The 24,129-nt window shown below is 39.7% G+C and overlaps 1 protein-coding gene across 21 annotated transcripts in view; it reads right to left on the minus strand.

Annotated features, from left to right (window-relative positions):
* sipa1 (signal-induced proliferation-associated 1) overlaps positions 1-24,129 on the minus strand; it is a 102,751-nt gene that overhangs the window by 22,970 nt on the left and 55,652 nt on the right. For 14 of the 21 annotated variants that reach the window (XR_012382880.1, XR_012382879.1, XR_011016446.2 and 11 more), the window contains exons 4-11: positions 22,335-22,459; positions 21,118-21,306; positions 17,486-17,660; positions 15,983-16,086; positions 13,629-13,786; positions 10,351-10,957; positions 7,243-7,517; positions 3,036-3,416 (exon numbers count right to left, since the gene is read on the minus strand). Coding sequence is in view for 12 of the 21 variants with exons in the window: in XM_073907594.1 (XP_073763695.1) it covers positions 3,036-3,416; positions 7,243-7,517; positions 10,351-10,957; positions 13,629-13,786; positions 15,983-16,086; positions 17,486-17,660; positions 21,118-21,306; positions 22,335-22,459 (2,014 nt within the window). In the remaining 9 variants the exon portion in view is untranslated. Of the gene's footprint in view, positions 1-3,035; positions 3,417-7,242; positions 8,022-8,566; positions 10,958-13,628; positions 13,787-15,982; positions 16,087-17,485; positions 17,661-18,457; positions 18,545-21,117; positions 21,307-22,334; positions 22,460-24,129 lie in introns of those variants that run through there. The other 7 variants (XR_012382884.1, XM_073907597.1, XM_073907596.1 and 4 more) reach the window with 2 other exon arrangements.

Below are 24,129 nucleotides of genomic sequence, written 5' to 3' on the forward strand. Positions count from 1 at the left end.
TGCCAGCGATGCTTTTTTCAAAGGATTAGAGCGGAGACTAAAAGTGAGAGTTCACCCAAACATGACAATTCAACGGCGGAAGCATTCATGGACAATAAGCAGGCACGACGTTCGACATTCAGTGGAATATAAAAGCAGATCGTTTGAGTAAAGTCTCAATGTTGGCTCAGTGGTTAGCACTGTGGCCTCACAGCAAGAAGGTCGCTGGTTTGAGTCCCGAATGAGTCAGTTGGCATTTCAGTGTGGAGTTTGCATGTTCTCCCCGTGCATAGATATATACACTAGATATCGCATAGGGACCCTGAGCATGCGTCAATAGCGCCGCCACATTGGTACAGTGCTCCCAGGACAAATGTCATTCAACCGCACTAGTCAAGACAGTGTTATTACGTGTAGATGCGGGACTTTAGCGCTGTCTACGGGTGTAGTAACGACCAAACAAAGAAATCAAAGCACAAAGGCAGAACATTTCATAGGTAATATTCAGTTTTTTTCTGTTTTTGTATGTTCTGAACTTTTGTGCTAATCAGGTAACGTTATTGATGATGACAGTCACTTACTGCATTCACCATACGGCAAAGCAGCTCCAACTCGCACTAAACACTCGGCTTATGCTAGTTTTGTTGAATAAAATCAGCAAACAATGCAAAAGAAATATGACAACGAGATGCTGCGCTGCCAGAAACTTGTATTATTGTCGGCTAACGTTAGTGAAAGATTCGTTCGGGGGATTCATTCACAAACGAATCGCTCCCTCCGTCAGTATGAGCAGTGAAAGCAGGAGAGGAGCTGTGTTTCAGGACATGATTAGATCAAATTTAACAGGGAGGATGAATAGTACATTTCTGTACACACAAACACACGCTTTTTGTCAGTGTTACGTGCCAGCACGTATTGGTTATTTATGTTTGTATTATTATGTGTCTCATTGTGTTTTTCTTTTTATCACTCCAGTTCACTTCCTTGTTTTTGCTTACTGCTGTTCCTGATTGGCTGGTTCACATCCACTTGATGCAACCAATCCTGACACTGCTTTATGCTGATTGGTTCCTCTGTGACAACTCTGTTCCAGTTTCAGCCAATTAGATTACTCCAGCTCACTATATATTTTTTTGTCTGGCAGCAGTTTGTCAGTCTTTGTTGGCTCACCTTGTTACTGGTTTCTGTGATTTTTGCTCACTTGATTGAACACGTTTTTTTTTTTTTTCCCCCATTTTGTTAAGGTTTGTTGTCTTATGCTTTATTTACACTGTGTTGTTATTTTGTAGTGATGGTGAAATGAAGCTTTCTGATCCAGTGAAGCGCTCGACTCAATTGTATCGGAAAAAGGTTCGTTACTCGAAGCTTTCTAAATCAGAGCTCGATGAGGACCTCTTCTGGTGAAAGTGTGGGAAAGCACTGTGTTGCCATAATGTCAAATGTTCACAACTGACCAACTCATTCATGTAGTAATACAACAACAGCAATATAAACAAATTACTCAATTACTGTAGTTTTTACACAAGATATATTACATTACACAACTGACGACTGTGGTAAAATCCAAGGTAATCAAAAGTTTATCATAATACAATTAGCCCTGCTCCAAGCGGGGATCGAACCAGCGATTCCTGTGTGGGAGGCGAGTGCTCTAGAAGGACGCCATGTGATTGATACTAAAAGGATGCGCTCGCCAGATGGTCTCTGTTAAAGACAATACTACGATATGCGGTGGTTTTCTTTAAAGATCGTTGTAAAAAAAATACGCTAATACACTTTAGTATTGTTCAAAACCTTTTTACTAAAAATTACTATTGTATTTTAGTTTAATTACTGGTGTGTGGGACTGGTGCAGTGCTTTGAAACAGTACAAATGTATGTAATCGACGCCTAATCTCTCGCTATACACTTTACTATAAGGGTGTTTAAACCTTTGAATCAAAATTCGAAGCAGTCACGTGGGTAAAGGCGAAAATAAAGCTTCGGACGTCACTGATCACGTGATGATGGCAAAACGAATCAAGCTCCGGTACACTGCTTCACTGCGAGATGTATCGTTATTTTGATACATGCTTTGAAGCCTCGGCGCACAACGTCACATCACTACTTTATTTACACTGTGTTGTTATTTTGGTTTAGTCACTGTCTGTTCTTACCTGTGTAATCATTCATTCCCTTTCCTCATGTTTCCCAACAGAGGGTTGGTAGAAAGACTGGTAGGTCACGTGATGTACATTTCAACACTGTAGGAGTTCAACTGTTTAGAGATACACTAGGGAAGGGGATGAGCGCCAACCCGTGTATTTTTGGATAGTTAGTGTAGATTAGGTAAGACGTCTTGGACGTTAAAGATTTATTTTTCACATTATTGTTTATTAGACTAGATTAGCGGGGATTTGATATTAGTAAGACTGTTTGGTTTTGATTGTTTCTTTGCTTTAGCGCCACCCATAGCCAGTCTTTCTAATTTATGTTCTGGTTGTGAATTGTAAATAGCTCACTCGCTGCTTCACTTATCACCACCTGTAATAAATCACTTTATTTGTACAGCAATTCTTGTATGTGGTCATTACTTTGAGTGTTTGTTTGAACAAAATCCTTGATCAAGTGTGCAAACCCACTTCCCTAGACTGCCCAGGGGTTGTAACAGTCAGGAATGCCCGTGCGGTCACTGATCCACCAATGTAGAAACGTGATGTAAAATTATAAATTTCGTAATTAGAAAAAAAAATTACATACTACCATCTAGGAAAACTCCCGATCATAGATATGTGTATATCTCTGGCTTTGGATGGCCACAATCCTCCACTGTACCTTGGTCCCGCATTCATTTCAAAGGAGCGCTACCCTGTAGCAAGATGGCGGCGCTATTGACGCATTCCATCCAATAGACAACAATAGGCCAGGCGACATCTAATGTATATATCTATGCTCCCCGTGTCCCAAAAAAAGTAGTTTGAGCAAACGACAAACATAACTGTTTGAGAGTAGTTATAATAACTGCGCCATAAAATGTAAATGTGAATCTGTGTGCATGCAAGCAGAGATTGGTTTACCCTTCGAGGATGTCCTGGCAGGGCGGGTGTCCTTCAAGAGAGTAGCTGCGTGTGATGGAGACGGCGCTGATTTCTGAGCTCTGACTCTTCATGCTGTCCTGCAGAGACGTGGCCCGCAGGAGGGGTAAACTGGGTGGAGACAGCAGCGAGTCTGTCTCCATGGGCTCCACAAACCCTATCTGATCTCCAGCCGGGTCCTGCATCACAGCTTCACTGTCTGCAATCTTGTTTTCTTCATCTTTCTCCTCCTCTTCTTCCTCTGCTTCTTCTTCATCTTCCTCTTCATCTTCGTCATCCAGAACCCAGGCTTCACCCGAACATCCTTCTCCAGATTTGCTCTCCGCGTCCTCGATGGCTTTCTGATAGAGCTCTGAGAAACTCCTGGAAAAAAAAGAGGAGATTTCAGGACTTGTTTTTTAAGCTAAATTTCAAGGAAGTTTCAATTCTCAGCAAGCAAGAAAGAGAAAAACACTACTATTTTTCTTGATAGAGCTCTTAGAAACTCTTGAGATGTGAGGAAATTTCAAGATGTTTCAATCCTTAGTCACGGTGCAAAAGATCAGCGCTGCTATTTTTGGTGTTCTGCTTTGGTGTTGATTATCTGAGACCCCGTTTACACTAGTGCGTTTTACTTTTAAAACGGCCTTTTAGAATGAAAACGATCCGCGTCCACACTCGCGTTTTACCCAGCGTTTCTGAACTGCTCTCCGTCCACACCAAAACGCTGAAAACGCACATCACGTGACCACACACACTCACACTCTCGGGCAAGCGGTGCAGCATTTCTACCCAGATGAGAGCTGTGCTAGTCGGACTGCTCATCAAGCGTCTCCCACTGGATCTAATCTCGCTATATTTGCTAAACGGGATATTTCCTTCATGTTGTTGTCTTTATCTAACGACATATTCCCTGACTTTGGTCATTGGAATCTATTACTTGTTCACAGGTAACGTGTTTTGGTTAAGCGCAAAGATAAGTTAATGATTAATCCATGTATATTGACTGATCGCTTGCGTTTATTTCCTATAATGTATAAACTTATTGTATGTTATACTTTAAAATGCCCATTATCAATGATTAAAACTGATATTCAGCAAAAGAGAGGCTGTTTTTCGTATTTTCACTGAAATTGAAAGGAGGCAGTTGTTATCGGCTCCGTTTTGTTATAAATATCCACACAGTGAAGATGACGCTCATATATGCAGCACGACGCCTCAACATTTCTGCTGTCTGTAAAGTTGCTAATATTAAAAAGAAAATAGGCAGTTCCTTAAATCATGTTTACATTTTATTGTTGAGAAAGTGAAACAACGTAGGGTGATGTGAATGAAGTTATAAAGTACACTGTTCCCTTTAAAGATTTACGCGGGTCCTCGGTATGTTTTCCATATCTAACTGAGAAGGGGGAGACTGCAGACTTGATCAAACTTCCAAAGTCTGAACTTACAAGAAGAGGATGCGAGACTGAAGTATGTGTGTGGGCTACTTAATATTGAGGAAAAGCCCCAATCAGATAGGTGAACGTCGGCAGCCCCGCCTCCGTTTTCAGATGTCTCCGTCTTTCCCCATCCACACTGAGACGGAGCAGCAGCGTTTTAGAATGAAAACGGCCTCTCCAGCATTTCCAAAACGCTCCGTTTTCGGCGCTCGAGAACTTCGGCGTAGTGTGGACGGATGGCGTAATCGTGGCAAAACTTATGCTTTTTAAAACGAAAACACATTAGTGTAAACAGGGCCTCAGACTCATTGCTCCACTGTCATTCCAACAAAAGGTTACAAAATTAGGGAAGCTGGCAGCATATGATAAAATGACATATCGATTACTTAATAAATAGTTTTTTTCCAGAGAATTTAGGGAAAATATTGGGCATTTTTGGAGGCTGAATAAGATCACTGTGGTGAGACGCGCAGTAAAAGTGTTATCTTATTTTATTTCGTTCATTCGTTCAATTTCCTTCAGCTTGGTCCCTTTATTCTGCAGGGTTCACTACAGAGGAATGAACCGCCAAATTATCCAGCACATGTTTTACACAGTAGGTGCCCTTTCAGCTGCAATCCAGTACTGGGAAACACCCATACACTCTCCCATTCACACACACGCGCGCACTCATTTTCGCGGCCAATTTTCATTTATTCAATTCCCCTATAGCACATAAGTTTGGACTGTTTGGAAAACTGGTACAAACCCATGCCAACATGGGGAGAACATGCAAACACCACACAGAAATGCCAATTAACCCAGCCGGGACTCGAACCAGCGACCTTTTTGCTGTGAGCCCACAGTGCTAACCACTGAGCCACCGTTGACTTATCTTAACTTTTATAATCATTTATATACTTTGTTTACCTAATAAGGCAACAAGTTTACTCTCTTTTTTGAGTAGAGTCAACTAATCCCTTTTTACAGTGTATCAATAAGGAATTGAAGAGCTGAATGGTCACTGAGCAGCTGGTGTAAGACTGAATATCACATGTTGACAATAGAAAGAGGTCTGTCTTTCATTCATGTGCTCCATCTGTTTCCTCCCTCAGGATTAATCTCTCCCTTTACATATCTACTTATACTGTATATGCAACCCAGGCTAGTTGATACGTACCCCTGTATACATTTCTGGAGATTGTCAAATACGTCCCAGGAGCTATGATTTTTTGCAGTGTTTTTTTTTTCACGAGTCCACTAGAGGCCGCTGTTTACACTTTTTTAGATCTCAAATTTCTATCGCAGGTGCCATTCACGCCTGCTGTTCTCACATGAATCCACCAGAGGCCGCTGTCGACCGACTGACTGACTAACTAACCAACCGATGCCCCCACCCACCGCCTTCCCTAAACCCAACCGATAGTGTTTTCAAAAGCAATCCAGTAAAAGAAAAGCCCTCGCAGCCACCTGATTTTTTTACCATGTTTTAGATCAGGGGTTCTCAACTAGTTTGGCAATGGGACCCACATTTTTACATGGTCATCAACCTGCCACCCAAACTTTTAGGAACTACAATATAATTTTAGGAATTATAATTAACTTGTATTTATTTGTTAACATACACAAGTGGTGACAGATAAATTATAAGAGAATCACCAAGACCTACAAATAAACAATATTTTATTACTCATTTAACAAAATGTCTTATAAATATAAATATTACAAATTAAAAGCGACAAATGTTTGGTTTCTACAAGTGCTCTTGTGAGCGCACATCACTACATTTGACACACTGAGGCTTTAAGCCTTTTTTTGTCATCAATATATGTAAATCCATATTTTACATATTCGGGGTCATACTTGCGCTTCGACATATTTGTTGCTATAATTAAATTAAATTTCACATGGTAAACGGTACAGTTGTCACTCGCACATTTTAAAAAAAAAGTCTTGTATAAGCAAAATAAGTTAAAAATTAAATATTTGTTGTTTTTTTGACCACACACTCTGCGGCCCACTGAAAATGTTGCCGCGACCCTCCAGTTGAGAAACACTGTTTTAGATCCTACCATGTTCTCACCTTGTTATTTACTTGTTAATTTAATTTATTTTTTTGCCTTTTGTTTTTGTTTTACTTATATTCAGGAACTGTTCTTTGCCAGACTTGAACCCTATCGTTGACTCAAGTCCACCAATGTACATGGCGAGCCACTGGGCAAACTGGTAACACCGTAAAAGCCGTCCACATGGAGGCAAACCATCAGCTGAATGCACGAAAAGAAGCCGTTATTGGCATCAAACCGCCCCCTAGTGTTCGTTTTAAAGACGAAATGCAGCCTTACGTAGCTCTGGATACATAATTCTGGCTCTCCAGAAATGTATACGTGGGTCGTTTTCACAAAGTGCCAGTGTTGTGTTTATGGTTTATTAAAGAAAATTGTCTGAAATCAGCACAATATCCACTGAGTGTCAAAAATGTCCTGTCAGAGGACAAATTACCCGACCAGATTAAAGGAATAGTTCACAAAAAAATGAAAATGATCCCATAATTTACTCATTCTTAAGGCATTCTAGATGTATTTGACTTTGTTCAATGAGCCACACGTTTCTACGCATATATATAATGGTGTTGTTTATTGCACAATACTGTTTATATCCACTATTGTTAAACCCACTTTCTCTAAAAATCACTGCCATTCTTTAAATCACTCCTGCATATATGTGCAACTATTTTCACACCTCTATTATTATTATTATTATTACTATTATCATATAAGCTTTATCACCTGCGTGGTTTCCCGTTCTCGTCTGGCGGGATGACAGTGATGTGGATTTTCTGCGCAGTGCGGAGCAGTCGACTCCTCTCCTCCAGGCTGAGGTGCAGCAGGACTCGGCCGCAGAGACGCACCACTCGTGCCCCCATCTGCAGCCCGCCGCTCTCCGCGTACCCGAACCGCTGCAACTCCGTCACGAAGCCCTCCTCGCTCATCAGAAACCCCGGCTGACCCACACCGTCCCGCAGCGGAGTCACTTCACGAGCCTCACAGCCGCGCGTCACCAGCTACACACACACACACACACACACACACAGCAGAACAATGCATTAGATGTTTTGATTAGAATGAAGAATTCTGGACCCTTTTTACACTTCCAGGTTTCCGAGCAGCAGAAATCATCATAGTTGGTTAACTTAGAGCGCAGTGCATAGAAGAGTACAACTAATTATTGCTTTACAATCTTATTTGCTGAAATAATAAAAGAAAAACTCCACCATGGTGTTATCAGGACTTTCAGAATAAGAAAAACAATAGTGTGACACTGATAACGGCAGCCAGAAGAGACAATAAACCAACCTGGGCTCATTGTGGAAACGTAGTCCTGCGGACATTTCTGGAGACCGCGGAATATGTCCCGGCGGATACGTACGGCTGCAGTTTTTGTTTTCTCGAATCCGCGATAGGCTGCTGTTGTGCACTTTTTCGCACCTCAGACACCTCTCGCGAGTGCGGTTCGCGCCCGCGCTGTTCTCACGTGAACCCACCGGAGGCCGCTGTCCAAGTGAAGCCTGGTTTATACTTCTGCGTCAAGTGACCGGCGCAACTCACGGCGCAGGCATCGCGCGCAGCAGTGCATTTATACTTCTGCGCGCTGTCTCTGTTGGTCTGCATTAACACTTCCGAAACGCTAGTGGGCAGTGAGGTGTAAATGTTGCTCTCTGTCGAGTTTCTTCGCTTCTGTTTTGCTATTCTGAACACTTCCTGGATGTACAAGTGACTCAAACTCGCTCATTTTGAGGCAGGAACCGGCGGACGTGCAACAACTTTAACCATGAGGTAAACACAGAGCAAAACTTTCCATCCGGAGCTCCTTCACGGGACTCCACACTTGTAAACAATCGCTCGCGCCAATAGCGCGGCTCTCGGTCCCGCCCAGACTCGACGGTGCTAGCAAGCCGACCAATCACAGAGCTTACGCCACGCGTTGTTGCGACGTGTAGTTACAATTTTTGAGAGGTGCACGTCAGTGATGGCCACGGCCACGGCGAAGGGCTATGCGTCAGCGCCGTAGCCTACGCCGGTGTTTGACGCAGAAGAATAAATCAGCCTTGACCGGATGATTGACTGCGCGACCGGCCAATCGGCCGACCCGCCCTCCTCCTTCCCCGAACCCAACCAATTTTACCGATCCACCCGCCCGCCCGCTCGCTTCCCTAAACCCGTGAAACAGTTTACAAAAAGCCGTCCAAAAAAATAAAAGCCCTCATTTTTTTTTTTAATTCCACCGCGTTTTCGGATTTCGCCGCGTTCTCACCCTGTCACGAAACTCGTTCACTTCATTTTTGGGATTCTGTTTTTGTCTTACCTGATTGCTGGAACTGCTCTTACCCAGACTCGAAAATCGCCGTGGTCGACTCCTCTCTGCATCTCGAGCCTGCCGACGTTACACGGTGAGCTGAGTGGACAAACAGGTTGCAGCGGGGAAGCCCTCCACAAGGAGGTAAGGCAAGCGCGAAAGGGAACAGCGTCACACCGCCCCGCAGCATTCGCTTGAAAAAAATAAACGCAGCCGTACGTACCCCCCGTTACGTATTCCGCTGTCTCCAGAAACGTCCGCGGGACTACGTTTTCAGAATGAGCTTAGGTTGCAATAAACACCTCGCATAAAAAGTAACTTGTTTATTGTAATTTGATGCAAAGATGATATAATACACAGATAAATACATATACATGTACATACGTTTAAATAAAAAAATCTAAACAATAAAATAACAGTTATAACAGTCTTATTAAAAGGGTCCATACTATGTTGATGTTGACTTCTTGATTCTGATTGGCTGTGTGCCGTTATTTTCAGATAAACACACAGCTACAGTAGCCCCGGCTGGTTTTGAGCGCATTACAGCTCCATATCACTACGCTGAATGATTTCAGTTATTTCACTGCTACAACAGTCAGAAAAACTCTAATATGTATAAAGTACTCACATAGTTCCCACTCAATATCAGACGGCACACTCATTGGTTGTTTTTATTTTTACATTTATACACTGTAATTACCTTACCTATCTGTGTCAACATTTCATATCATTTTCAGCCCTAAATCAATTAAGATATTCGTCTTAAATTTTCTTTTATATTCCATTTGTTAAGAAAGTGTTGTTATAAAACATTTTACAGTAATGTTTATTAATGTGTATTGACCCTGTAAACAAATAAACTAAAAAAAAAGTGTAATTTGGCAGTGAAAGCCCAGACTGCAGCTGAAATCTCTCGGTAGGTCTTCAGCAAGCCTCTGCCCTTCCTCAGTGTAAATAAAGATCAGCTGCTTCAGTTCAACATCCACATTAGCAGGAGGATGAAGATGAAGCCAGGTTGGACATTTCAGCAAGACAATGATCCAAAACACAGCCGAGGAGCATCTCAGATGCTTTCAGAGAAAGAAAAATCAAGCTGTAGAATGGCCCAGCCAATCACCTGATCCGAATCCGATTGAGAATGCAGAATGAAGCTCAGATTTGCTATATGAGACCCACAGAAGCATCAAGATTTAGACACTCTGTTGAAGTCTGTGAGAGACTCACACCTGAGCAGCGCATGAGGCTTCATTCTCCACATGAGAGCCGTCTTCAAGCTGACAGCACCAAAGAAGCCTTTATATAAAGTATTAAACACATTTCAGTAGTTCAGCGCTTTCTCCTTCTGTCATTTCACTGTTATTAAACAGAACTCATTGTTCAGATTTGTTTTGTTTTATTTTTATGTTTTATTTTTATCAAAATCTGCTTCAATTCCATGTCAACAGCTCCTTTAGAAATATTATTCCCAGGATAAAACATGCTGTGCTCAATACTGATTTTATATACGCTGTGTATAGTAATAAACTGGCAGAACTCACCTCCAGCCTCTGCACGATCTCCTTAATATCCTCCACTTGGCTGTCGGATACGGTTACAGTCACCGCTTCACCTCTTTCATAAAAGATATCCAGCGACGGTCCAGGCTGCGCTCCGGTCTCAGTCACAGCCTTCCAGCCAATCACATCGCGGCAGCTGCAGTTAAACACGACGGTGCGCGTGGATCTCTCGATGAGCACCACCAGCTCTGCAGAAACGCCCAGCAGACACGACAGACTGACCGACACACTGTTTTCTCCACCCTGGACCACAGTCACAGCCCAAACTAACGCTCCAGCACTGTGAAGCTCCGCCCCTTTCGCTCCTTTTAGCTTATCCTTGCGTTTTCCGCCTAGCGACAGCAGAGGGAATTTGGTGGAGGAGTCGATGGGTGTTGTCGTGACGTAGTTTTCTGCGAGATCCTTTAAATATTCTTGTCTCGTTCGGGTGGCCATGGAGCGAAATTTTTCAGATTTCTCAGCCGCGTTTTCGGCATTGATGGCTTTGGCGAGAAGAAAGTCACGGAAGGCTGCTGAACGTGGGAATCGAGCACCTTTCGGGAAAAGAGGACCAAACAGAGGGATGTCCTTCGAACGGGTTACTGCAACTCTGAGAAAACAAGAGAGAGATTATACAGATATGTTAAGTGCTTTAGTACAAAAGTCACTATACACTCACCGGCCACTTTATTAGGTACACCTGTACAACTACTTGTTAATGCAAATTTCTAATCAACCAATCACATGGCAGCAACTCAATGCATTTAGGCATGTAGACATGGTCAAGACGATCTACTGCAGTTTAAACTGAGCATCAGAATGGGGAAGAAAGGGGATTTAAGTGATTTTGAATGTGGCATGGTTGTTGGTGCCAGACTGGTCTACAGATAGAAAGGCAACAGTAACTCAGATTGGCATCATGGATGTGCAGCCGACAAATCTGCAGCAACTGTGTGATGCTATCATGTTAATTTGGAGCAAAATCTCTGAGGAATATTTCCAGTAGCTTGTTGAATCTATGCCATGAAGGATTAAGGCAGCTCTGAAAACAAAAGGGTCAACCTAGTACAAGTAAGGTGTACCTAATAAAGTGGCCAATAAATGTTTTACAATATGTCTCTTTTTTTTTTTTACCTACAGTAGTATTTGAGTTACTGCAACTTTGAGAAAAAGAGGAGATTACAAAAAAAGATGTTTAGAGCTTTCTTAAAACAAATCATTATATCATGTCTCTTTTTTTACCTACATTCAAGAGTTCACACTTAGATATTGTTTGACAATGATAGCAGGTTTGGCATGCTGTCCCAGGAGAAAACCCTGAGCTCGGAGATAATTGAGCCTAGGGCTCCCGCCTGGTCAATTGAGCATGTAAGGGGAGTACGAGATCAGGTAGCTCCAGAGAGCTCCAAGTAAATATTTAAAAAAGTGGACATTTGTCGCAGTATTTCCTATAATAAATACAGTTGAAACCAGACATTTACATACACTCTAAAAAAGGAACATAACCATGTTTTATTTTAGGTCTGTTAGGATTAACTAAATGATTTACATCTGCTAATCGCCAGAATAATGAGAATTTTTATTAATTTAAGTTAACACACATTTCCTTGGTGTTTTTTAGCTTTGCTTTTAAACTGTATAACTTTGGTCAAGTGTTTTGGGTCTCCTTCCACAAGCTTCTCACAATAGTTTGCAGGAGTTTTGGCCCATTCCTCCTGACAGAATTGGTGTATCTGAGTCAGATTGGTAGGCTGTCTTGCTCGCACAAGCTTTTTCAACTCTGCCCACAAATTTTCTATAGGATTGAGATCAGGGCTTTGTGATGGTGTGGAAATATAAATTTCTATCAACTAATTCCAAATGAACAATAATCTACATATAACTGAAAAGTTATGTTCTCTGGTTTTTAATTATATAATTTCATTAACATCCCAGCTAGAAGGGACATTTAACCTTTATCTTTCTGATTACAGGCTAAGCCAAAGTAATGCAAATTGTCAGTTTCACAGCATGGGGTGTCTATTGTTTTCTCTTTTCGATCAAATGGTCAGGCGGTTTCTGTCTCCAGAACATGATGAGATTAGACCTGAGAAGCAGTTTACCCTGCAGACCACAACCCTTAATTTGCATGCTTTGTTTAGCCATATCCCCTCCTCCTAAGAACACAATATAGCCATGAAATCTTTGTCTTAATTCAGACTAATTCAGACTTGTGTGAGACTTGTGAGAGATTTGTGAAAGAACTTGCAGACTGCAGACCTCTAGTAGGCTCTTGCAGACACATGAACATCTTGAAGACGCTGTATGACTGCAGATTAACCAACACGTCTCAATAAAGGAATTCTGCTTGTTCCGAGTCTCCTGGACTGGGTTCTCTCTTCTTTTCACTCATTTATTATTTTTTTTACAACAATGGCCACTCCAAAACATTCACTCTGTTGTCCTTAAAGCACATTTTCACTAATTTGGCAGTATGTTTAGGGTCATGGTCTGTTTGGAAGACACATTTGCGGCCAAGTTGTAATTTCCTGGCTGATGTCTTGAGATGTTGCTTCAGTATTTCTCCATAATGTTCTTTCTTCATGATGCCATCTATGCTGTGAAGTGGACCAGTCCCTCCTGCAGCAAAACAGCCCCACAACATGATGCTGCCGCCCCCATACTGCACAGTTGGGATGGTGTTCCTAGGCTTGTAAGCTTTCCCCTTTGTCCTCCAAATGTAACTCTGCTCATTATGGCCAAACAGTTCAATCTTAGCTCCATCAGAGCACACCATCCTTGACATCATCATCTGAGCTTTTTTAGAGGCTTAATAATCGTGTTGTATGTAAACTTGACTTTCAAGAAACAATTTCTCAAACAATATCTCTCTCATTATTCTGCTATTAAGCAGAACAAAAACACATATGATTATCCTAACTTACCTAAAAGAGAAATAGTTTAGTCACATTAACATCTGACCTTTTTTAAATGGTGATGGGCCTTTTTATACAGTGTATGTAAACCTCTGCTTTCAACTGTATATATATATATATCTTTTGGGAAAACTCTTATTTATTTTAGTTTGGTTGGAATGAAAGAAGTTTTATTATCAATAAATATTATTAGAATAGATTTTTTATATTGTCTACAAAATCAACCACTGTTGTTCAAGGATTTCTCTCATTACCGTTAGTTAAGCCTTTAAATTGCACTTTAACCTGAATACTAGTATTAAGCAAAATATATATTAAAAAATACAGTGTACTGTCATCATTATGTACTGTCATACTGTCATGTACCTGTAGTAGGTGTTTTCTGTGCAGGGCTCATGAACACGTACGATGATGAAGACGTGCTGGAAGTGTGACCGGATGGCTTTGGGGGTAAAGGGTAAAGCACCAGGCTCCTGGAAGACTATTGTGATGATATCGTTCCCTATGTGCCTCTTCCTCAGCAACTGCAAGAGAAAAAACACAGAGAGAAACTCAGATATAGGGCACACAATAAAGTTCAATTTAAAGGGCAGCTATTATTTATAAGAGGTGTAAACACAGTTGTGTGGTAAGAGTCTGTGACTTTAACCAGCTTCTAATGGTACCAATGTATTAATGTTATAGTTTATAATCACACTTGATGAAAACAGTCCGCAGAAACACTTTGATTGACATTCTCCCTTTGTATGATGTCATCAGACAGAGAAAGCACCGCCCACTAGTGACCATCTCACCCTCATTAGCATAGGACATTAGTCTTGTTTTTGAATCTGCCACTATGCTGACACATAGCTCCGCCCTCTTTAGAAAAGAGCACAATCTCATTTGCATTTAAAGCGAGTTTAATTAGGTGTTTTTTGCCACTATGCCCTATCCAAACTCGGTCCTAGAGGTCTTACTAGGCTTTCTAGAAACATTCTTGCAGGTGTGTTGAGGCAAGTTGGAGCTAAAATCTGCAGGACACCGGCCCTCCAGGACCAAGTTTGGACACCCCTGCACCATGCTGACACACAGGCACTCATAGCTCCGCCCTTTTTTGAAAAGAGCACGATCCCATTTGCATTTAAAGCGACAGTCACCAAAACTTCACAATTAGGATCAAAGCCTAAAAGGGTCCGTTTCAGAGAGTTATAAACATTATTTGAGTGATATTGTGCTCTAGACACCCTCTAGAGCAGGGGAGGGCAAAGTCTGTCCTGGGGGGCCGGTGTCCTGCACAGTTTAGCTCCAACTCTAATCAAACACACCTGCTTATACATTTTTAGTGATCTTGAAGACACTGATCAGCATTTTCAGGTGTGTTTGATTAGTGTTGGAGCTAAACTATGCAGGACACCGGCCCTCCAGGATCAAGTTTGCCCACCCCTGCTCCAGAGACATCAGAGCCTTTATTTACACCATGTAAAATGGGGCATAATACTGGTTTAACCCATGTTTTGTACATACGCCACATTTATAAGTGAGATCCAGTGCTTTATTTGATTAACAGTTGTTCAAAAATATCAATTTTTAATATTTAAAATTAACCACTAGTTACATTTAATAAAATGTATTCCTTATTGCTTAAAGGGTACCTTTATATGTTATTTAAGTGGGTCAAAAAACACTCTAAAATAAAATTTTAATCAATAAAGTGTAAGTAATAACAAATATAAATAATATTATAAATTATAAACAATTAAGTAAATAATATTTAGTTCAGTACATTCCTGTGAAGTGCATGTATATCATGTATGGTCATACACCCAAAGCGCTTCACAATCATGAGGGGGGTCTCTCCACATCACCACCAGTGTGCAGCATTCACTTGGGTGATGCGAGGGCAGCCACAGGACAACTGCGCCAGTGCTTCACCACACACCAGCTATTGGGGGAGTGGAGAGACAGTGGTGGATGGGGATGATGCGGAGGCCATGATAGGTAAGGGCCGACGGAGGGACTTTGGCCAGGACACCCGGGTTACACCTGAAGTGCCATGGGATTTTTAATGACCACAGACAGTCAAAACCTTGGTTTAACGTCTCATCCGAAAGACGGCACCCACTGTCCGTATAGTGTGTGTCCCCTTCACCTTACTGGCCCTGCTGAAAAATCCAGCTAAAACCAGCCTAGGCTGGTTGGCTGGTTTTAGCTGGTTGATCAGTCTGGTTTTAGAGGGGTTTTGGCCATTTCCAGGCTGGTTTCCAGCCATTTCCAGCCTGGTCTCAGCTGGTCAGGCTGGAAAATGACCAGCTAAATCCAGCTAAAACCAGCTTGACCAGCCTGGTTTAAGCTGGATATAGCTGGTTTTGGCTGGACTCCCAGCTTGGTTAGGCTGGTCTAAGCTGGTCATCTCCCAGCCTGACCAGCTAAGATCAGGCTGGAAATGGCTGGAAACCAGCCTGGAAGTGGCCAAACCCCTCTAAAACCAGGCTGATCAACCAGCTAAAACCAGCCAACCAGCCTAGGCTGGTTTAAGCTGGATTTTTCAGCAGGGGGGGCATTAGGACCCACACAGCCCGCAGGATGAGCGCTGGCCTTCTAACAGCAACCTAGCTTTTCCATATGGTCTCCCATCCAGGTATTGAACCCTGCTTAGCTTCAGTGAGTAACCGCTCTTGGGCTGCAGGGTGATATGGCTGTGGCACGTATTGTTTCTGCACTCTAATGGGGTGTTTTACCTGTTGTTTGTTGTTGGCTGTGTATGGAAGCATGGTGGAGACGTGAAACATGATCTCATAATCCTGGTAGCGAGTGTACAGCGAGTGTGTGCCCGTGGAGTCGGCTGTGAAACAAACACACAAACAACAATATTATCACACAACCAATCAAAATATGACACTGTCTGTTTCACGCTTCAGCGAGTTCACTCTGAGTCTCCTGTCATACGAACGGTATACCCTTTTAGTCCTTTTTTTACTTTTTTTGTTATTACAAATACTGTAAATGAATGACATAAAAGGGTGTGTCCTCATTAATCACTGTATATATGATTATAAATAACTGAATATTGTATAAATCTTACATTTAACCAATTACACTCTGCAGACCCGGTACCGGGACGTCATCGACTTTCACTTTCAGATTTAAAGGGCTAGGGTTGCACCAGATCCCCATAAGAGGTTTCGTTTAAAAGTGTAGAATCTATATTTTATGCACATATGCATCACTTTGGTTTTTATTTTACTGTATAAAAGTTATTTACACTTAAATACACAGTATTTTGAATACCCGAGTTGGGTATTGAACTGGTTCATTTTCATATTTTTCATATGACACATGTACAAGTTATAGCTCAAATGAAAGCTCTTGCCGGTGCTCATACAGTTCTAGCGTTCATTTACTGTATTATATTCACATATCAAACAGTTGCTGAGTAAATCTCGGTTTTTTCATGAAAAAAATACATTTATGATCAATAAGCAGCCCCAGATAGCACAGACAGCTGTCATCTCTACCTTATGCTGTGCGCTTCAGGGCCATTCTCCTCTGTTTTAGAGGTGATGTGCATAAGTAATCCTTTTATATGTCTGACGTGCTCCAAACACAGTGAATTATGTTTGATCAAACAAAAGAATAGTGAAATATGGAAACAATGATCGCTCCCTGTGGCTTGTACAGCACCTCTCATCAGTGGGAATACAATAACTTTAGCATAGATTATGGTGGAGACGTTTTTCTATTTTCCTATGATTACAGACATGTGCAGGAACCACCAACATTAATTACAGCACGCTAGACCACACAGAACATAAAAGGTACACTTTCACATTTGAGTTCATAAAAAAAATGATATAAATAATTTTTTTAGGTGTTTATTATAACACAGACAACATATACAGATATTTTAAACACTTTCAATAGTGTTTTATGACAATTCAAAGGGTTTTCTTTAAAATGATACCAAATTTTTGCATTTACACCTCTGCATGTGGATTTGGGAAGCTTTTAAATTTGGGTAGGCGGAAATCCCCAAATAGCAGCAGAGTTTAACTGGTTAAATGTTGAACGTGTGGAGTATGTGACCCTACTGGTGTTATTACATTCCATCCAGTTCAATTCAAAACGAATTCATTAAAAACAGAAGATTTTTTCAACACATTGATGGACATGATGTTTTTACTAGCTCATTTCTAATAACGGATTTCTTTCCTCGTTGTGTGGATGTTGTGTTTTAGACTCACTTTTGGTGTCTAGCTGAGCTCTGTATTTCTCCCAGCCCTTGAGTCTCACTCGGTCTCCCAGAAGGTCCAGGAACTCCTCGAACACAGGCCCGGCGCTCTCGTTATTGTACATGTCCTCTTCAGTGCTCTGTCCCGCTCTGCAGTACATCACACCAACCTTACGCTGGAAATTCAGCTATACACACACACACACACACACACACACATATTAAACAATTACATTACAGTCACTTCTCCAACCGAATGTCCTTCACACATTATCTCTCTTCCTCATATTTTAATTTAATCCTCAAAATGCATTTAAATCTCTAAATATTTCCTCATTTCAGGAGCTGAAGAAATATTATTTATAAAATAGTGGTTACTTAAAAATTATATTTATACAGTGTTGGGCAAGCTACTTGAAAAATGTAGTGAGCTAAGCTATTAGCTACTCTACTTAAAATGTAGCTTAACTACACTAAAGCTACACACTGGGAAATGTAGCAAGCTAAGCTAAAAGCTACTTGGCAAAAGTAGCTTAGCTACATCTAAGCTATTTTTACATTTTTATTTTTAAATCGAAGCAACTTAAATCCAAGTCAATCATATCTTAGTGATCAATGAAACTGTCAATAAACATATGAGGCAGAATAGCTCAGTTCAGTTATTTACTGTAAATAATATGCTGTACTAAACAGAAACAAACTATAGTATATAGCAGCACAAACTAAAAATCCAATAAAAGCAGGTGTTACACATTTACAATACTATAGTAATTTATAGTAAAGGGAAATATTTTGACAGAAGCATTATGCATATTGTATGTGTATATAAATTTACAACTCTTCATTAATAAATTACACTACATAATGCAGTCATTTATAGAAGTACTTACTATAAATTACTAAAGTATTTTTGAGCACAGCATCAGAAATTAAGTTATTGCATCTTAACATGTACTTCTTGAGGTATGGTCACGAAAAATCCTACTTCAGTTCAGAAATAACTCCTCTCCCCCAGTCATCTTTCCATCAAGCAAGTTTCTTGTGTTAGCCTAATTTGGTTGGCGACGTCACCGACCAGAGGTGGCAGTAACGCACCAAAAAGTTTGTTGTCAACCACCGTAAAACAGGAAGAAGAAGAAATCATCATGCTCGCTATCATATGGATTTACTTTCATCAGCCAAACACCGGCCTCACAGCTCTGTGAATGTCGGTGCCATCTCTTATTGATCCGCGATTGGTAAATGTAGCATGTGGATGCTACTGCGCTACTTGACTAATAAAATAGCTTCGCTACTGAAAAGCTATTTGAATTAGAAGTAGCGACGCTACAGCCACGCTACTGAGAAATGTAGCTAAGCTAGTAGCGTCACTACTTGTAGCGACGTTACTGCCCAACACTGTATGTATATATATATATATATATATATATATATATATATATATATATATATATATATATATATATATATATATATATATATATATAAATATATATATATATATATATATATATATATATATATATATATATATATATATATATATATATATATATATATATATATATATGCTAGTTACATGTAACGGAGTTACATAGTTTAATTACAAAATAAAAGTAACGGTAATTTGTTACAGTTACTGAGAAAACAGTGTAACGTTAATTAAATTACAGTAACTTATAAAAATGTAAACGATTACTAATGGGGTTACATCTAAATATTTCTTTAAAAATCTGGGATCTGTGGAATAATATTAATCTGTTGCTTTGCCTGTTTTTGATATGCACGATGCCTTCTGCTAAGGCCATTTATTAAAGCGCTGCTATTCAGCTTGAACTACATTTCTCTTTAGCGTGGCGGTAACGTCGCTACTTTCTTAATCAAATACCTTTTCAGTAGCAAAGCTATTTCACTGCAAAAAATGCTTTTCTTGCTTAGATTTTTTTGTTTTGTTTCTAGTCCAAATATCTCAAAATTCCTAAATTAAGAAGAATTTTCTAAACAAGCAAAACATAATGTCTTGTTTTGAGAAGTAATATGTCAATATTATGTGAGTTTTTTCTTAAAATAAGCAAAATAATCTGCCAATGGGGTGAGCAAATGAATCTTACGTCAAAAGAAAAAACAAGATTAATTTTATTTCTTCATTTCTCAAAACAAGACAATATGTTTTGCTTGTTTAGAAAATGCTTCTTGATATAAGAATTTTTAGATAATTAGACTAGAAACAAGACAAAAAAATCTAAGCAAGAAAAGCATTTTTTGCCGTGTTTTTAGTCAAGTATCGCAGTAGCGTCCACATGCTACATTTAACGATTGCAGATCAGTAAGTGACGTCACCAACATTCACAGAGCTGTGTGGCCGGTGTTTAGCCAATAAAAGTAAAGCATGACAAGTTCTTCTTTGTCCTGTTTTACGGTGGTCGACAACAAACTTTATGATGCGTTACTGCCACCTCTCGCTCTGGTTGGTGATGTCCCCACGTCCCCATGACTGAGAGAGAGGAGGTCTATATATATATATATATATATATATATATATATATATATATATATATATATATATACATACACAATATATATATACAATATATATATACAATTGTATATATATATATATATATATATATACAAACTTTGTTTGTAAAAAATCTAATAAATAAATCTTTAAAAAAAAAGGAATCGTAACATAATCAAAAAGTAATCAGATGTAATCCGTTACTTTACTTTTATCAAGTAATCAAAAAGCTACACTACTTATTGCTTTTTAAATAGGGTAATTTGTAATCTGTAATTTATTACATTTCCTAAGTAACCTTCCCAACACTGTGTATATATATATATATATATATATATATATATATATATATATATATATATATATATATATATATATATATATATATATATATATATATATATATATATATATTGATGATAATAATAGGAATAATAATAATGATGATGATGATGATGATAAAATTATTATTATTATTATTATTACTATGCATATTTTGAGGGTCCGACTGTTTTTATGCATCTCTTTTTCTTATTGAGCACATCTGGAGTAAGATGGAGGAGGCGTTGAAGATGAACACAAAGACTCTTGATGAGCTCTGGGAGTAGCAGGAACACTTTCTTCTTCATTCCAGATGACTTTATTAATCAGTGATGTGAGTCATGTCAGAGATGTATGGATGCAGTCCTCCAAGCTCATGATGGAGTCAGACACAATATTCATTCTGTCTCCACTGCAGCAGGACTTTATATTCTATACTGGACATTATTTCTGTTCAGTGATGAGACTTTAGTCTAAGCAGAGTCAGACCTTACTGTCCTAATCACATCAGTCAACATCAAGACATGATCAGATTTTATTGTGCTCAAATAAGCAAAATCTAGAGGCCTTTGCCTTTCATTTGAGCCACTTCTAATACCAAATGATCAACTAGAAGTCAACTTATTATTTGTTTTTCTTAAACTTGGATAGGATTGTTTTTTATTAAAAAAACAAACTGTGCATAATTAAAAAGTTAAGCTTTTTAAAAGTAAAATCAACTTTACTTACTGGTTTACTTACTGTTTTAAAGTAAAGTAACTAATGGCTTTTTAAAGTGTAGCTGTGTGGAGTGTGAGCTCTCGTACCCCCTGCTCGTCCAGCTTCAGCAGTGTGTCTCTGACTTTGGGAGATGTGGAGGCCAGTCTGAGGCAATGCAGGTTCAGATCGGGCAGAATGAACTCCAGCAGTCTCTTGGGGGAAAGGCCGCGTGGCGTCGTGTGTCGCGCAGCAGAGGGAACAGACTCCTCCAGGATCGAGCCGCGCAGCGTCTTCAGCTGCACAACAAACACACACTCCATTACCCTTGATGGTAAAAGTGCACCTATTATGCAATTTAAAAAAAATTAAATCATCATAATCATTATAAGGGATTTAAACACAGTCGTGTGGCAGTAGTGTGCGAATATAACCAGCTTCTAATGGTACAAACACTTTGATCGACATTCTCCCTTTGTATGATGTCATCAGAGGGGAAAGCCCTGCCCACTAGTGACCATCTCTCCCTCATTAGCATAGGACGTTAGTCTTGTTTTTGAATCTGCCACTATGCTGACACACAGGCACTCATAGCTCCGCCCTTTTTTTTAAAAGAGCACAATCTCATTTGCATTTAAAGCGACAGTGACCAAAACGCCACAATTAGGATCAAAGCCCAACAGGGTTATCTGTGTGCTATTTTGAGCTGAAACTTCACACACACATACTCTAGGGACATCTGAGATTAATTTTGGATCTTGTAAAAACAGTTCACAATAGTTTTATGCCATATTCCAGCGATAGTGGGAATTGTTACTACACTTAAGTGCCACTTGATGCCACTAATCTTGAATAAATTCTGCATATTTTTTACATATATTTGCTGTACCTAGTACTCGGTATGATTATAATTGTCATGTTTGAAGAGATTACCATCAATAACAAAAATAGGAGCAGTTTTGTTTTTATTTATTTTTATTTATTTATTTATTTGTTTGTTTGTTGTTTGCGTTTAGTTTTTATTATATATATATATATATATATATATATATATATATATATATATATATATATATATATATATATATATATTTATATATATATATATATATATATATATATATATATATATATATATATATATATATATATTTATATATATATATCCTCATATTTTGTATAATTTGTATATGCAACAAGGTTATTATTGTTGTAAAATTTTTGTAAAATGTTGTATTTCAATGTACATAAACTGAAAACAAATAATAAAAATATTATGGAAAAAAAATTCTGCATATTGATGTGTGAGAGAATGTCTTGAATTTACTTCGGTGGTCCTGAAAATGATCCTGTAGTTGTACTGGGACCCACTTGATCCCTCTTTTTCCTCCCTGCGGAAACTAACAGCCACCGGCCCCAAGCGATCATCCATGCCGAAGAAGTTCTGATGATCTGGCATAAAAGAGGGAAGAGTTTAACCACACGCAAACACACAACACAATGCTAAAAGAAAAGCATCATCAGAATATTGAGGAACTGTGATTGTGCAACATTTGACAGCTCGTTTCTGTTATAAATGAGCATGAATGAGTAAAGGTGTTTGGTAGTTTTAAGAGTGAGAACTGCATGGCAAACCTTAAAGTATTTGCTGATAGGCCTGTCACAATATTCAATATACAGACTTATCGCACAACACATGGACATGAGCTCATTTATAATGATGCAATATACAACTCAGCGGCCACTTTATTAGGTACTGTCCAACTGCTTGTTAATTCAAATTTCTAATCAGCCAATAACATGGCAGCAACTCAATGTATTTAGACATGCAGACGTGGTCAAGACGATCTGCTGCAGTTCAAACTGAGGAAGAAAGGGGGATTTGAGTGACTTCGAATGTGCCATGGTTGCTGGTGTCAGACGGGCTGGTCTGATTAGTTCAGAAACTGCTGATCTACTAAGAATTTCACGCACAGCCATCTCTAGGGTTTACAGAGAATGATTTGAGGAAATATCCAGTGAGCGGCAGTTCTGTGGGCGCAAATACCTTGTTGATGTCAGAGGAGAATGGCCAGACTGGTTCCAGCTGATAGAAAGGCAACAGTAACTCAAATAAGCACTCGTTACAACCGAGCTCTGCAGAAGAGCATCTCTGAACACACAACACGTCCAACCTTGAGGCGGATGGACTACAGCAGCAGAAGACCACACCGGGTGCCGCTCCTGTCAGCTAAGAACAGGAAACTGAGGCTACAATTCACACAGGCTCACCAAAACTGGACAATAGAAGATTGGAGAAACGTTGCCTGCTCTGATGAGTCTCCATTTCTGCTGACACATTCGGATGCTCGGGTCAGAATTTGGCATCAACAATATGAAAGCATGGATCATCCTGCCTTGTATCAGCAGTTCAGGCTGGTGGTGATCGTGGTGTAATGGTGTGGGGGGAGATTTTTTTGGACCCATTAGTACCAATTGAGCATCAACGCCACAGCCTACCTGAGTATTGCTGCTGACCATGTCCATCCCTTTATGACCCCAGTGTCTCCATCTTCTGATGGCTAATTCCAGCAGGATTACGCACCATGTCATAAAGCGTGAATCATCTCAGACTGGTTTCTTGAACATGACAATGAGTTCACTGTACTGTGGCCTCCACAGTCAGCAGATCTCAATCTAATAGAGCAGCTTTGGGATGTGGTGGAACTGGAGATTCACATCATGGATGTGCAGCCGACAAATCTGCAGCAACTGTGTGATGCTATCATGTCAATATAGAGCAAAATCTCTGAGGAATATTTCCAGCATCTTGTTGAATCTCTGCCACGAAGCATTAAGGCAGTTCTGAAGGCAAAAGAGGGTCCAACCCGGTACTTGTAAGGTGTACCTAATAAAGTGGCCAGTGAGTGTGTATTGCCCATTCATAAAATATACTGCAATAATATTATTGGTATTTTTTAGGGATTTATATTGCATTACCAAGACGGATTGAGCTATGTGCTTGTGTTGTGCGATAAGTCCATATATTGACTTTGCGACAGGCCTACAGTATGTGATTGTTAAAGCTATATTGTGAACATATTGTGATTTATATTTGCGCACTACAGTTTCCACAATGCTAT

The sequence above is a fragment of the Danio rerio genome, chromosome 7, assembly GCF_049306965.1.
Source record: "Danio rerio strain Tuebingen ecotype United States chromosome 7, GRCz12tu, whole genome shotgun sequence".
NCBI lineage: Eukaryota > Metazoa > Chordata > Actinopteri > Cypriniformes > Danionidae > Danio > Danio rerio.